Source organism: Macrobrachium nipponense, chromosome 18 (assembly GCF_015104395.2).
Source record: "Macrobrachium nipponense isolate FS-2020 chromosome 18, ASM1510439v2, whole genome shotgun sequence".
Taxonomy (NCBI): Eukaryota; Metazoa; Arthropoda; class Malacostraca; order Decapoda; family Palaemonidae; genus Macrobrachium; species Macrobrachium nipponense.
The window spans coordinates 34,011,764-34,025,622 of NC_087211.1; the positions used below are offsets into that span (position 1 = coordinate 34,011,764).

Here is a 13,859-nt window from a genome sequence, read left to right on the forward strand (position 1 = left end):
GTACCACTGTATATATATATATATATATATTATATATATATATATATATATATCTATATATCATATATATATTATATGTATGTATATATATATTATATATATAGTATATATTATATATATAGATATATATATATATCTATATATATATATATATATATATTATATGTTTTTATATATATGTGTGTTTTGCAAAATGTGGATAATTGCCAAATGTGTACATTTTGCGAGGAAAGTTGCAAAATGTACACATTTGGAAATTGCGCTTGGCAAATGTAGATAATTATCCACATATGGCAAAATTTTGCCATTTTTTAAAAAAAACAAAAAAGCAACGGCATTTTTGCCGATTGGTACACAATAGGCAGAATGAAAACAAGAATCAAAGATAATTAGTATATATTGTTCAAACTAAAATTAGTATTTATTAGTATTTATTGTTCAAACTAAAAGGGATTGACACTACTTTAACACTTAAATATTGCTACAAGAACGACCAGGGTGGCAACGAGACCGAAATGGCCTGATGAACTTCCTCAAAGCACACTATAAACTTAAATTCAGTTTCCAATCCTTTACGCTTCCGAATAAGTCGGTCATCGTCACAACAACTCTGAGAATTTCGATTTTTTTTTTTCAATATTATAGTCATCCGCTGGTTTTTAGGCCCTTCCTTTTCAATTTTAAAAGCAGCTGAGCTATCCACTGTGCACGTTTCTCTTTCCGAGGAATGACCACATTGTCATTCTTAGACGGTAATAAGTTGTCCAACTTCTGCTCAAACTGCTCTTTAAAGTCTGACATGCCACTTGTGAGTTCGTAGGACAAGAAGTGTTTCATATTAGTCTTAGTCTGAGAATTTCAAATCTTCTGCTCAAACTGCTCTTTAAAGTCCGACATGCCACTGGAACAAAAAAAAAATCTGTTAACATTTGGCAAAATACTGTTGCAAAATCATGTTAACATTTTGGCAATGTCCTTGCAAAAAGTAGAAAAACTGCCAGATGTGTACATTTTTCATCCATTTTGCCTATTGTGCACAATCGGCACCAAGCGCTGCAAATTGTACACAATAGGCAAAATTAATTGCAAAATGTACACATTTGGCAATTATCCACATTTTGCGTAACATATATATATATATATATATATATATATATATATATATATATATATATATATATATATATATATATATATATATATATATATATATATATATATATATATATATATATATATGTAAATATATGTATGTATGTATATATATATATATATATATATATATATATATATATATATATATATATATATATATATATATATATATATATATATATATATAATATATATATATAATAATATATATATATATATATATATATATATATATATATATATATATATATATATATATATATATATATATATATATACTATATATACATCATACATATACATTATTTATATATAATATATATATATATATATATATATATATATATATATATATATATATATAATTCGAGCTACAAATGTCCTTTAATATCTAATTAGTTCTACCTCGGAATTGATATATTTTCATACATGTACTGAAGGGGAATTTATAGTTGATAATAATTTCGTCCCCCCATGGGATCGAACCACCGTCCTGTGGACGGGAAACGAAATCAGGAACGGACAGTGACACTACCGAGTCGGCCAGCAGAGAGGCTATAAGTTTCATATCGATTCTGAAAATAGATGTAGGTGGCTGTCAGGAAAATAATGCTACTGGTCAAAGCACTCATATAGTGTAGAGGCAATACGAACTGTGCAGCAAGTGATGTCACCCAGGTGGGCGGGTATATGCCGACATAGGTGACGTATGAAGCCTAGTGTAAACTCACCTTAGGTTCCAGCTTCTTTTATGACTTGTGTGGCCTGGTTAGCACGGTCTGCTCTTTCACATAACATACCCATACAAACATCTGGTCATTTTTCCACATACGTATAATCTCTTAAAAAGTTCCATACACAGATTAGCTGATATTGCAGAAAGGCATGAACCCGTGGAAACTGGGCTTTTGTTGCAAAAGTTACCTTCTAATTCAAGTGTAGTAGCTTCAACTAACACTTTAAATGTGAACTCAACACTTTACCAACCAAACTTCCTACAGTTTATTTTTTATAGACATACTATAAAAAATTGTAAATTGAGGTGCTGTTCTTTACAAATGTAGAATATACTGTACACTGTTGACATACTAGTGAAGGAAATCAAGTTCTGTAGCTTACTGTGTTTTAGATTGCTAATGCTCTATCCAGCATCAAAAATAACCTGTTTCATATGATACATATCCCAAGTACTTTGAACATGATTTTCTTTCAGAACACAAATAAACCAGTACGTGTTTGCAAGTCCATGTTCCTCAGTCTACATGGAGTTTCTAATGGACGTCTAGATCGAGTTCTTCAGGCAGTAAATTGTTCTTTATCTTTTGCCTTGCAGGTACAGTAATTTTTATTTTTATTTTTTACTATTATTTTCTTACTTTTCTTATTATAATGTACTTACAGTTGCCTTCACAAGGAGTGGCATTATGAAGCATGAGATGTCTTCACATCTCTGTATGCTGTAGTCTCTTTGTAACAGTGTCAGACAAACACCATGAAGTAAAATAATTAGGAATTTAGAGACTCCAAAATTGAGTAAAAGGATGCTAATTAAAAAACAACACAATATGAAAAATGTCCTAAAACTGCTAAAAGTTATGGATTTGGGTAATGGATTATGCCTCAATACCTTGTGTATGTATAAGCTAGTAATTACAGTACAGTATAGTCAGATTGATATGAAATTGCTACTATATATCACCTTGCACACACATTTGTAATCAGTCAGATTTATTGATAGTTGTTAAACCTTTTCCACTTTTTGAGTGCTTGTTATTAAACCTTTTCCATTTTCTGAATGCGTGATTCAGTGTGCATTTCTTGTATAATTTGGTCCATGTTTTTTCTATCCATTTTTACTCTCAAAGAGAAGTCCCTAGATTGATTTGAAACATAAAATTTAGCATATTAGTAGAGGACCCTGCCATTGACCCTGTGACCATTCTCTTGGGATCAGTTTGTTAAGGTTGTTTATTGGTTATGGGGTCAAAATAAGCAATATAAGCCCCCATATCCCTCTCAAAAGCTTGGGCTAACTCCACTAGGTGGCAAAATCCAATATGGCCACCGGCGAGATTCTTCAAACCTAAAATTGTCATAACTTTGGTTCTGTAAGAGCTCCTGATGAGTTTTTGGTTTCTAAATGTAGGTTTTAAAGGTCAAGGAAAGCAATCAGACTATCATAATACATATTTGACAACATTTTTTCGTTCTAATAAGAATATTACTGATTTCAGATATTAAAATTGTCATTTTGTAATATCATTTTTCTTGTCATTCTTTTCTATTCTGACATTACTTCAAGCATGTAAAAATTGGATACTAGTCATTTTATTTCATTTCTAAATTAATTTTATTGACTTCACTCACCATGACAACCAGTAATATCATGTAATTTAGTTGATTTTAGGCATGTGGTTAAGCTACAGGGACACAGAACTGCAAATATTGAAGATAGTATGAACTACTCATATTGAGTTTTACACAAAACAACTTTACTGAGTTTTATTAAACACTTTTTTATCACCAGAATACCTACCAAAACCTTTGTTATAAGACAAACAGTACTCAACAAAGAAATGAACAAAAGTTACCTTGACACGAGAAAGTAGTGCAAATCGTAACACGTGTAACTTAGTTTCCATAGAGGTGAACATAAGTCCCTATAGTAATCTGGTACACTATGGAATAACACATCATCATCAATATATTCATCTTCATTTGAATCACTTTCATCAGATGTATTCTCTTCTACCTTATCTTCCTGTTACTGTACTGCCTGCTTCACATACAACGAAAGTGTTGGTGTAGTATATTGTGCAGGTACAATCGGCAAGAAAACTGAGGATTCAGTTTTCATTAGTTTTCATTTATCGAATTTCCCATTTGTTTTTTACTTGACATAATTTCGCTAAATTTACTCTAGAATATGAAGAAGATACAATGCAAATTATATCATATAAGTTGAAACTGCAAAACAAAAAAGTTCAGATGCCACAGAACTCGATATATGTTCAAAGTAATGGGAATTTCTCAGATGCGTTTGTTCATAGAGATCCGGAAGATATAGTGGGTGATAGCTGGTTGTGTTACTCCGAATCACGACAACACCATTTACTAATTTTTCTCACTGAACAGGACTATTTTGCATCACCACAAGCGGTAATGGACATTATTTTAATTTCTATAAATTTATGTTTGTATTCCTAAGCATTTAAAGTTTGCTAGCTTCAATGGCGGTCAATGTTGTAACAGCTAAGGTGGGTTTAACGAATCTCGTAATCTGCAAGAACATTTTCTGTGATGGGAGAAGGTGCCCGAAAACTTTTGCAGGAAAGCACAAGTCACTGGATACTGGCTTACATAACAGCTTTCTCACTTTAATGACTTTGACGCTGTTGTGGATTGAATGCTAGCAGTTGTTTACAATGCTACCGTCATTAAAAGGAAATCTTTATCAATGTTAAAGCAGCCTGTCAACTCGAAGATTTTCTGGCAATGTTCCCATTACAAGCAGTTCGGAGCCAGCCTATAGCACAGCTGCATTACTTTGCTGCAAGACTGAAAGATATCCTATTACATCAATTTTTTTTTTGCATGATATGAAACTTTCATTGCCTCTGCAATAGATATCGAGTTATTTGTGGCAATAAATATTTTTACTTTACCCAGCATTTTGCGTGAATGATTTGTGGATGAAAATCGATTTTCGAAAGTAGACTATTATGAAGAAAGCAAGAGTGACTAGCATATGGTTGAAAATATCCACTTCTTTTTATAGTCTTTGAATGTTACAGTAACTGTCAAATAAAATCAAGATTAGGGTATGAATTTCTTAGAGAATTAACTTGAATACTATGGTCCTTCAAATTTCTCTGTTTCTATCTCTTTCCCTCTCTCCCTCTCTCCGTTTCTAAAACATACTTTAAAACATTACCACTCAGTGTCTCAAAGTAAATATAATGACTCGAGTATCTTTATACTAGATAGGCCTATGCTTAGCTCTCTCTCTCTCTCTCTCTCTCTCTCTCTCTCTCTCTCTCTCTCTCTCTCTCTCTCTCTCTCTCTCTCTCTCATAATGATGCATTCATTCCTGCATTGTTCCTCATGATTTCTATTGGTTATTGCCCAAATTTTACCATTTTTTCTCATTATTTAAGATCCTGTTTCCAATTATGCATGAATTTTACGTCATTTTAGTGGCATGACATCCCTTATGAAAAAAGTTTCACGGTAGGTTTTAAAGAAGGATGATCCATATTCTACTCTGAAGTGGCATTACCATAACCAATTTTAATGAATAATATAGCTGGTGTTACTGCATACAACCATAAATGATTATAGGACTTTTACAGAATCTTTATGATTTTAAGTTACTGGAAATCTAGAAAGCAAGAAACACGAGGACTTTGAAGCTCCACCCCTTTTCTAGAGTTGCCAGGTGTGGTATTATTAAGCAACAAGTGTCCGAAGATTTCAGAAAACTGTATCATCAGTTTTCTTGCCGATTGTACATCGTGTCCTTTGATGAGTTCCCAACCATGCCCAAGAGGAGATGGACATGGGTCAACCTTTGAAAAGTTTATCAGCAGAAATACCTGGCAATTGCCATGAGTAACTTTCAGGTCATGAGAATCCCTGTCTGGTTGTAGCAGGATCACAAGCTAAAAAACAAGCGTGCAAAATCCAGCTGCCGAACTCACCCTCAGTCACACTTTCCTCTTTACACTACGGAATACATGCAGGAATATTTACCTACCTACGCACAGAACAAAACACACAAACACATGTACTCACCCAACTCCAGATACTCAGGGCTATGCTTTGCTATCCGCTGGTCGAGGTCACTGAGAAACTAACAACCGTCACAAACCAATACACAACCAACAACAACACAGCAATAACCAAGGACCACAAACAACCCAACAACACAACAACCAAGGACTACAACCACAACAAAAGACCACTGCACAACAATCACTAACACAAAAAACAACAACACAAAAAGGCAACACACACACCCACTAACAGCACCAAGAAATCACAACAGCTCACCAACAACAACCCTCAACAATTCGGAACCACACCAAGAAACCACAACAGCCCCAATGACAACAACAACCCTCAACTATAGCAACTCACATATAACCCAACAGGAACTCACAAGCACAACAAATCTAACAACAGAGGCACAACAACTCTAAGCAAACAACATCAAACTTAGCAACAACAAACTACAAATCAGTAACATTCAACTTAACTGACTATCAATGCCTTCCCATACGGCACATTCCCTACACTCATCATCTCCCCATATATACTCAACAAAAATCATGTCAAGAAGTTACCTAACTCTCTTGCCCAGACTCTCTTGTTATCCCCATACTTATCCTCATAAAACTTCTCATATTCCTTAAAAAAGTCCCCTATGTCCCTGCTACCATATTCCTCGTATTGTGCACATCGGGGTACCTCTCTCATATACACAGCCTTTCGTACTTCCTGCTCACTCTCACTTTTGCTACTTCCATTCTGACCCTTCTTTCCCTCTTCTGAATACAGCGAATCCACTAACATAGTCACGTCCATACTCTTGACTACGCTCTTCTTACCCTTCTTCTTTCTAGCCACCTGTTTCCACTCACCGCTATCTAAATCACACTCAGCCCTTTCCCCAATGTATTCAGTCCTAGTCTCATCCTGTATGTCACCCTTACTAACCTTCTTTCCCTTAGTCTTATTCTTTTCCTCAGCCCCCTTCTTATTCTTGTCCTCAGGTTTATCCTTATCCTGTGTCTTCCCCTTCTTTCTCTTATTTATCACAACCAAATCACCTTCATCACTCGTACTCTCATCCACCTGTTCTTTCACTTTCTTAATCACTCCTGGCCCATCACAAGACCCAGTAGGCCTACCTCTTACTGCTCCCTCTCCCATGAATCCCTTCATCATCTCCTGCACTGCATTCATCATTACTCTGAATTTTTCGTCCATTTTCTCAACCATTCTCTCTTCCACTCCTTTCACCTCTTCTTTCATTTCCACTTTTGCACTCCTTAGCATTCCTTTCATTTCCTCCTACTCGCTCTTCAGCTCCTCACACTCTACCCTTAACCTATCATTCTCCACTTCCGATCTTTCCTTAGCTTCCCTCGCCAACTGCAACTCCTCTTCAGCCTCCCCATTGCCTTCAATCCTTCCATCCTCACTTTCCTTCACCAATCACACAACTCACTACCCCAGTCATCCTGCAGCTGCCGCACCAGCAGTCCCTGTTCGGGCGCCAAAATAATGTAGCGGGATCACAAGCTCAAAAAACAAGCAGGCAAAATCCCCCCCAAAATAAACTTAACCAATCCAGCTGCCAAACTCACCCTCATTCACACTTTCCTCTTTACACTACAGAATACACGCAGGACAATTAACCTACCTATGCACAGAACAAAAAAACACAAACACATGTACTCACCTAACTCCAGATACTCAGGGCTATGCTGTGCTGTCTGCTGGTCGAGGTCACCGAGACACTAACAACCGTCACAAACCACAACCCAACAACACAACAACCAAGGACCACAACCCCAGAACTCAACAACACAACAACCAAACAAGGAACACAACCACAACTCAACAACACAGCAAACAACCAAGGACTACAACCCCACAACGCAACACCAACCAAGGACCACAACCCCACAACTCAACAACACATTAAACAACCAAGGACTACAACCACAACAAAAGACCACTGCATAACAATCACTAACACAAAAAAACAACACAAAAAGGCAACACACACACCCACTAACAGCACCAGGTAATCACAACAGCTCACCAAAAACAACCCTCAACTATAACAACTCACATATAACCCAACAGGAACTCACAAGCACAACAAATCTAAAAAAAAAGAGGCACAACAACTCTAAAGCAAACAACGTCAAACTTAGCAACAAACAAACAACAAATCAGTAACACCTAACTTAACTGACTATCAATACCTTCACAGACTGCTGCTGACACTACTGACCATCACAGGTTCTGCCTAAAGACTGACTCAAAACACAGAACTCTAACTCCAACAGCATCAGCAGACATCCCAGAACTCGTCAACAGCCAACTCTATCGTTAACCATCCATCCACCAATTATGCTCTCTCTCTCTCTCTTCTCCTCTCCTCTATATCTCTCCTCTCTCTTCTCGCTCTCTCTCTCTCTCTCTCATCTCCTCTCTCTCTCTCTCTCTCTCAAGGACGTTGTCAAATGGAACTCCCATAACTCCTCCATATGGTGGTAGTCTCAAGGTAGATTTCTTCCTTCATCTGCTTACCATGATCAAAGAATGCTGTAGTTGTATCTGATCCACTGTATATATAGTTGCAGAATAACTTCAGCAACTTCTTTGGTACAGAGTGTTCTACAGTCTAAGACAGATTGTTTGCACTTTATGGTGAGTATAGAGTGTGCAACATAGGCAGATAGTATACTAACACATTTGTCTTAAGCATCAATCACACAAGCAGTATCTACTCCTGATTTGCATATCTGGGAATAGATGAAGAACAATACTGTGTTGGCTTCAATATGGTGACATTTGAAATTGGCACATCTGTCATTCCTTGGAAGGTCCCAGCATTTTGGAACCCACAGAGGAGAATGCTTGACATTTGGATATTCAGTGCAAAACTGGCTGAACTCATCCTTCAGGAAGGATTGTAGGCATTGTTTGTTGAGCACCACACAGGAGATCCTGGCATCCTTTGGCTGATGGAAACTTAACCAGAGGGTGAATATATACATTCTTTGTTGTACTTTTGGTGGCGGAACGCATAATTCTGTCGCTCCTTGATTGTATAAGGGAGGTCATATCGATCATTCACCATAGAGAGCATTATAGAAGAATAGTCTCTCCATGTGAAAGCTGCATTCCCATTGTGTTCACGTTCTTCTACTGTTGGACTAGCTAGACGCCAGATGAGCCCCATGTCGATGATGACGATGTACCCATTCAGATCGATAGTCACCATAGATAGCTTATCTACCCATTTTGACTTCAGTGTCTTTCTCATAGTACCATTGACATGGAATATTGGCAGACACTCATCTGTGACCCAAAATTCCATCACATCAATCAAATTGAATTTTTCCTGGTATGCCTCTGCTAGATCTACGACTGATGACATGGCCCTGTTTTCCATAGCCTCAGGTTTGTTTATCTGCTCATTGCAATTCCCTGCAACTGGTGGCAGATTGCTGAAGCTTTGCCAGGAATGTTTGTGCACTGTGGTGTAGAATTCCTTTTTTCCACTCAGCCTTCGATCATTGCAGAATATTTTGAAAGTTTTCCCATCATCATGATGGGCAGATTTGAAGTCCTCCACAAGAGCATGAGGTGCAGTAACACCAGACTGCAGTGTTCCCAGATTAGGATTGCTGCTGTCAAAATGGTCACTTCCAAATTCCAGAAGGCAGGCATCGATATCTTGCACTGCCTGTTCATCAAGCTTCAGGATGCTGTGTTCTCACTGTGTTTCTGTGTAGATGTTGATTTTATCTCTGCAGCTGAGCTGTGTGGAGGTATGCCCTCACCTGGTTTACTGAGTTAACATTTCTGCAGTCTGTCAGAAGCATTTTTTTGCTCTTGAGAATCTTAAGCCACCCTGCCTTCAACTTTGAACCCTTGTTCATGGTCATTTCTATCCACAAGTCGAGCGGAAGACAAGAGTAGGGCTTTCCAGTGATGGACTAAGAAAACAGACCATTTCTCATTTTTAATGCTTTCTCCTCAGGTAAGTTATCTAGTTCCATCCAGAACTCGACCAGCCATCTACCATACTTATTGTTGTGGTAGATCTGTATCCATGGTAACATTAAGCGCAAGGACACCTTGAATTCCTCCCAGTTCTAAGGCCTGAGAGCATGCAGATTCATCCTTAAAATATCTGTCATCTCAAGGAATGACATCTAGTACTTTGCCATTGAAGACTCTGAGCTCAGAATCTAGTCCCACTCATCAGATATGATAGAAATGATCCTGTCATCAGATTCAGGCATCCTACAACTTCCTTGGCAATCTTCTGGTGTAGAAGTTGGATCTCTCAGTGTTATCAATCACTGTTCGACATAATTCGGAACAGTTGTGCCATTTTTCAAACAGTGCCACAGGAATCTTCTCATGAGGTCCTTGACATAATTCGGAACAGTTGTGCCATTTTTCAAACAGTGCCACAGGAATCTTCTCATGAGGTCCTCGTACATTAATTGCCAACACCTGATGCTCCTCTCGTAATGTTTGCCTCGCAAACCCCGATCAACAAAGCCTTCTGCTATAACACCAGCTGAGACAAGAACATCTGAGAGACTTGAACCATGGAAGCATTTGTCAGTTGCATAAATGAATGAGCAGTGAATGCGGAATGGTCCCATAGGTAGGATGACAGCAAACTGGTCTGGATGTTCGTACCGAATCTAGACGATCAGGGTACACACTGGTTGGTCTCCAACAAGTTGGATGAATGGCATATTCTTGGCCTTTGCAGCAGCTACCATACGCATCATCACTTCATGTACTACTGATTTGTTAGGCGGATTTGGTAATTAGTATGGCTTACTTTTCACGACTGATTTACAGACTGAAGACTGGAACCATGCATATGCACCAATTGTTTGTTCAGCAACAGTTTTTTTGTTCATGATTTCATCTAGTCAAGCCTATGTATATATGAGGTTCCTCTTACAATTGGACTGCATCAATATTGGCTTCTGGTTGGATTTTTGGTAACCCACTCTGAAAACTTCGATAAGGTCTCACAAAATGTTGTGCAGCTCATTCTGATTTCATGTCATCAACTGATGGTATCATAAGATTTGGTTTAACAAGACCTGAACTAGACACCAAGTTCTGTGATTGGACGAACATGACATTTGTTCTGTGAGAAGTGTTGACTCCTGTGATAGTATCATCCTTAAAGTCATCATTATCCATGACAGCTGTACCAGGCAAACCTTCTGCTAGCTCATATGGACATGTTCTGTTCTGATTGATGTTGAACCAAGCCCATGCATCATGCATCAAGCTGTTTCTCAGCATTCTTGGATGTCTTCAACAAGGATACAAACTCCACTAATTCATCCACATGAGGAGGCCATGAGAACATTGCTGGAGCTGATACGTTGTGCAGCTATACATATCAGTTGGTCATCCATTACGCCCCAACAGTTGATGGCAACTACCACATAACATCCTCCAGATGAAATCGTTCATGAAATCCTGTTTTATCCTGAAATTCACCTTGTATTAAGCTCTTGGTGTAACTGGATTTTGCTCTACTACTTGTAACCATTCCAAAGTTTTTCAGCATACCAGTGTAATAATTGAGGAGGCTCTGTAAGGTGCGAAGTTCATGTTATTACAGAACCACATTCCTAACATGTTTGAAGAACATCTCTCTTAACTTCAGAGAGGTGGACATTTTGCCGATGTAGGTTGGAATCGTTCTCTCCAGGAGCTGTTTGATGACATAAGTCTTCCAGCATGATCGGTGATATCTACAGCAAAGGGGTCTGGTGTTGCATCAAGGGGTCTGGTGTTGCATCAATGAATTTCAGCAGTCATTCTCTCATATCCAAGTCTTTGAGGTTTACTGTGTGACTCTTGAATGTATGCCAAGCATTCAGGTGTTGCATAGTATGCCTTTTTGTCCCTTACACAATGTTTTACATCTTTTGGTTTCATGCACCAAATGCACAGATATTTTATATGTATCACACCAATGACAGATTGAGTTTTTCTAGGACCAGGTTGAGATTCAACTTTAATCAAGGAAGGCTCTGTTTGCTCACTTGATACTTCTGCCTGACGTTTCTGACTTCTCTTTAATGCCTGTTCCAACTCGCGGTGACCAAACAGCATCAATTTACAGGAGTAGTGGTAGTAAATCCCAAGTGGGCCAGTGTCCCAATCAACATCATCGTAAACAGAGGAAAAGGTGTCCAGGACAGACTATTGCTTGGCTTTGTCTCTTAGGGTCTGCCGTGCATCTTTATGGATGTCACTCCAATCTTCTGCACATTCTTTATGACACAAGATACACTCACCCACACAATCAGTACTTCTCCGTTTATGACTCATTATCAGAATTCAGAGTACCTATAAATATATACAGTAATAAGATTCCATATTATACTATGATCACTTAAAAATAATTATAACTTGACTAATTTCACTGTTTGATTCCCAAATGGTTTGGAGATACAAATGTCAATGTTTAACAAAATTAAAACAACTAATTTAAAAAGAGCAGTTAGTATCTCAAATATTTGCAGATCTGGGTCCCTGTAGCAAACTGCATGCCTAAACGAAATTACATGATATTTTTGGTTATTATGGTGAGTAACGTCAATAGAATTGATTCAGAAGAGAAATAAAATTACTAGTTGTGATGATAATTGCTTCATAGCAAAGTAAGATAAAGGAAAGGAAAACGCATCTTCGAGAAGTTCTGCAACAAGGAGGCATTCGCGCCCGGTTTGGAGGCGCCTGTTCTCATGATGGTTCTGGAATTGTCGGGGGTGTTGTGGAGTGCAACATGCTCCTAATTGTCGGGAGAAACGCAGCGAAATATGATGCAATATTTCATCGAGAGTCTTCTAAGAAGTTTTAGTAATCTTGGGAGCCTGTGACGTTCGCCGTAGGCCCCGCCCCCAGAGTGCCGTATAAATACGATGGTCGAAGTAGGAGAAAGCAAAGATCGTAAAAGAGAGATCACCAGTTAGTCACAGAGAGATATCCTCAGTAAGAGCCACAGATCAGATTATCAGTGAGAGATCAGCAGCAGCAGAGATCATCCGTGAGAGATAAGAGAGAAAGGGACCAACGAAGGATCAGAAGAAAAGTTGCTCGAGAGTTGGTTGGATACTGGTCTAGTCGTCTTCAGGAGTGGACAACCGAGTTATCTCGATGTTGAGCAGACTTCAGAGAAGAAAATGTCCTGTTATAGGTTTTGGGGAGTTCCTGCCTTTCAAGTATCAATAGTAGACATTATTTTCTGCAATACGGAGTCAAGAAGACATCTGCAATTGCCATTCTCCTTTGGTGAAGTCATCGCTTCGAGTCACTAAACCGGCCAGCAAGTATTTGAATTACCTCGCTGTTCCCCCAGTTCATGCAGTGTAAGATTTTGCCTTTTTATGTAAATAGGAGATACCATTCTGCATTTACCTTTGTTAGTAAGCTTGTAAATAAACCTTTCTTGTGTTAGTGTTTCTTTCTATATTCGTATCCCCAGTTTCAACTGTTGGTGTTGAAATATTATTTTTTTTATTTATTTCATACCGAACATGAATCTGACATCTCTCTCTCAGAGGCCGTAACACTAGTATCCAATTTTTACATGTTTGAAGTAATGTCAGAATAGAAAAGAATGACAAGAAGAATGATATTCCAAAAAGACATGTTTATTTAACAATTTTAATACCTGAAATCAGTAATATTCTTATTAGAGTGAAAAAATGTTGTCAAATATGTATTCTGATAGTCTGATTGGTTTCCTTGACCTTTAAAACCTACATTTAGAGACCAAGAACTCATCAGTAGCTCTGACAGAACCAAAGCTATGATGATTTTATGTTTGAAGAATTTTGTTGGGAGCCATATTGGATTTTGCCGCCTAGTGGAGTTAGCCCAAACTTTCGAGAGGGACATCGGGG

General features: G+C 37.8%; 1 protein-coding gene across 1 annotated transcript in view; it reads left to right on the forward strand.

Annotated features, from left to right (window-relative positions):
• LOC135196955 (uncharacterized) overlaps positions 1-13,859 on the forward strand; it is a 158,330-nt gene that overhangs the window by 61,026 nt on the left and 83,445 nt on the right. Inside the window, exon 3 of the mRNA XM_064223805.1 lies at positions 2,369-2,488. Coding sequence (XP_064079875.1) covers positions 2,369-2,488 — 120 coding nt within the window. The remainder of the gene's footprint in view (positions 1-2,368; positions 2,489-13,859) is intronic.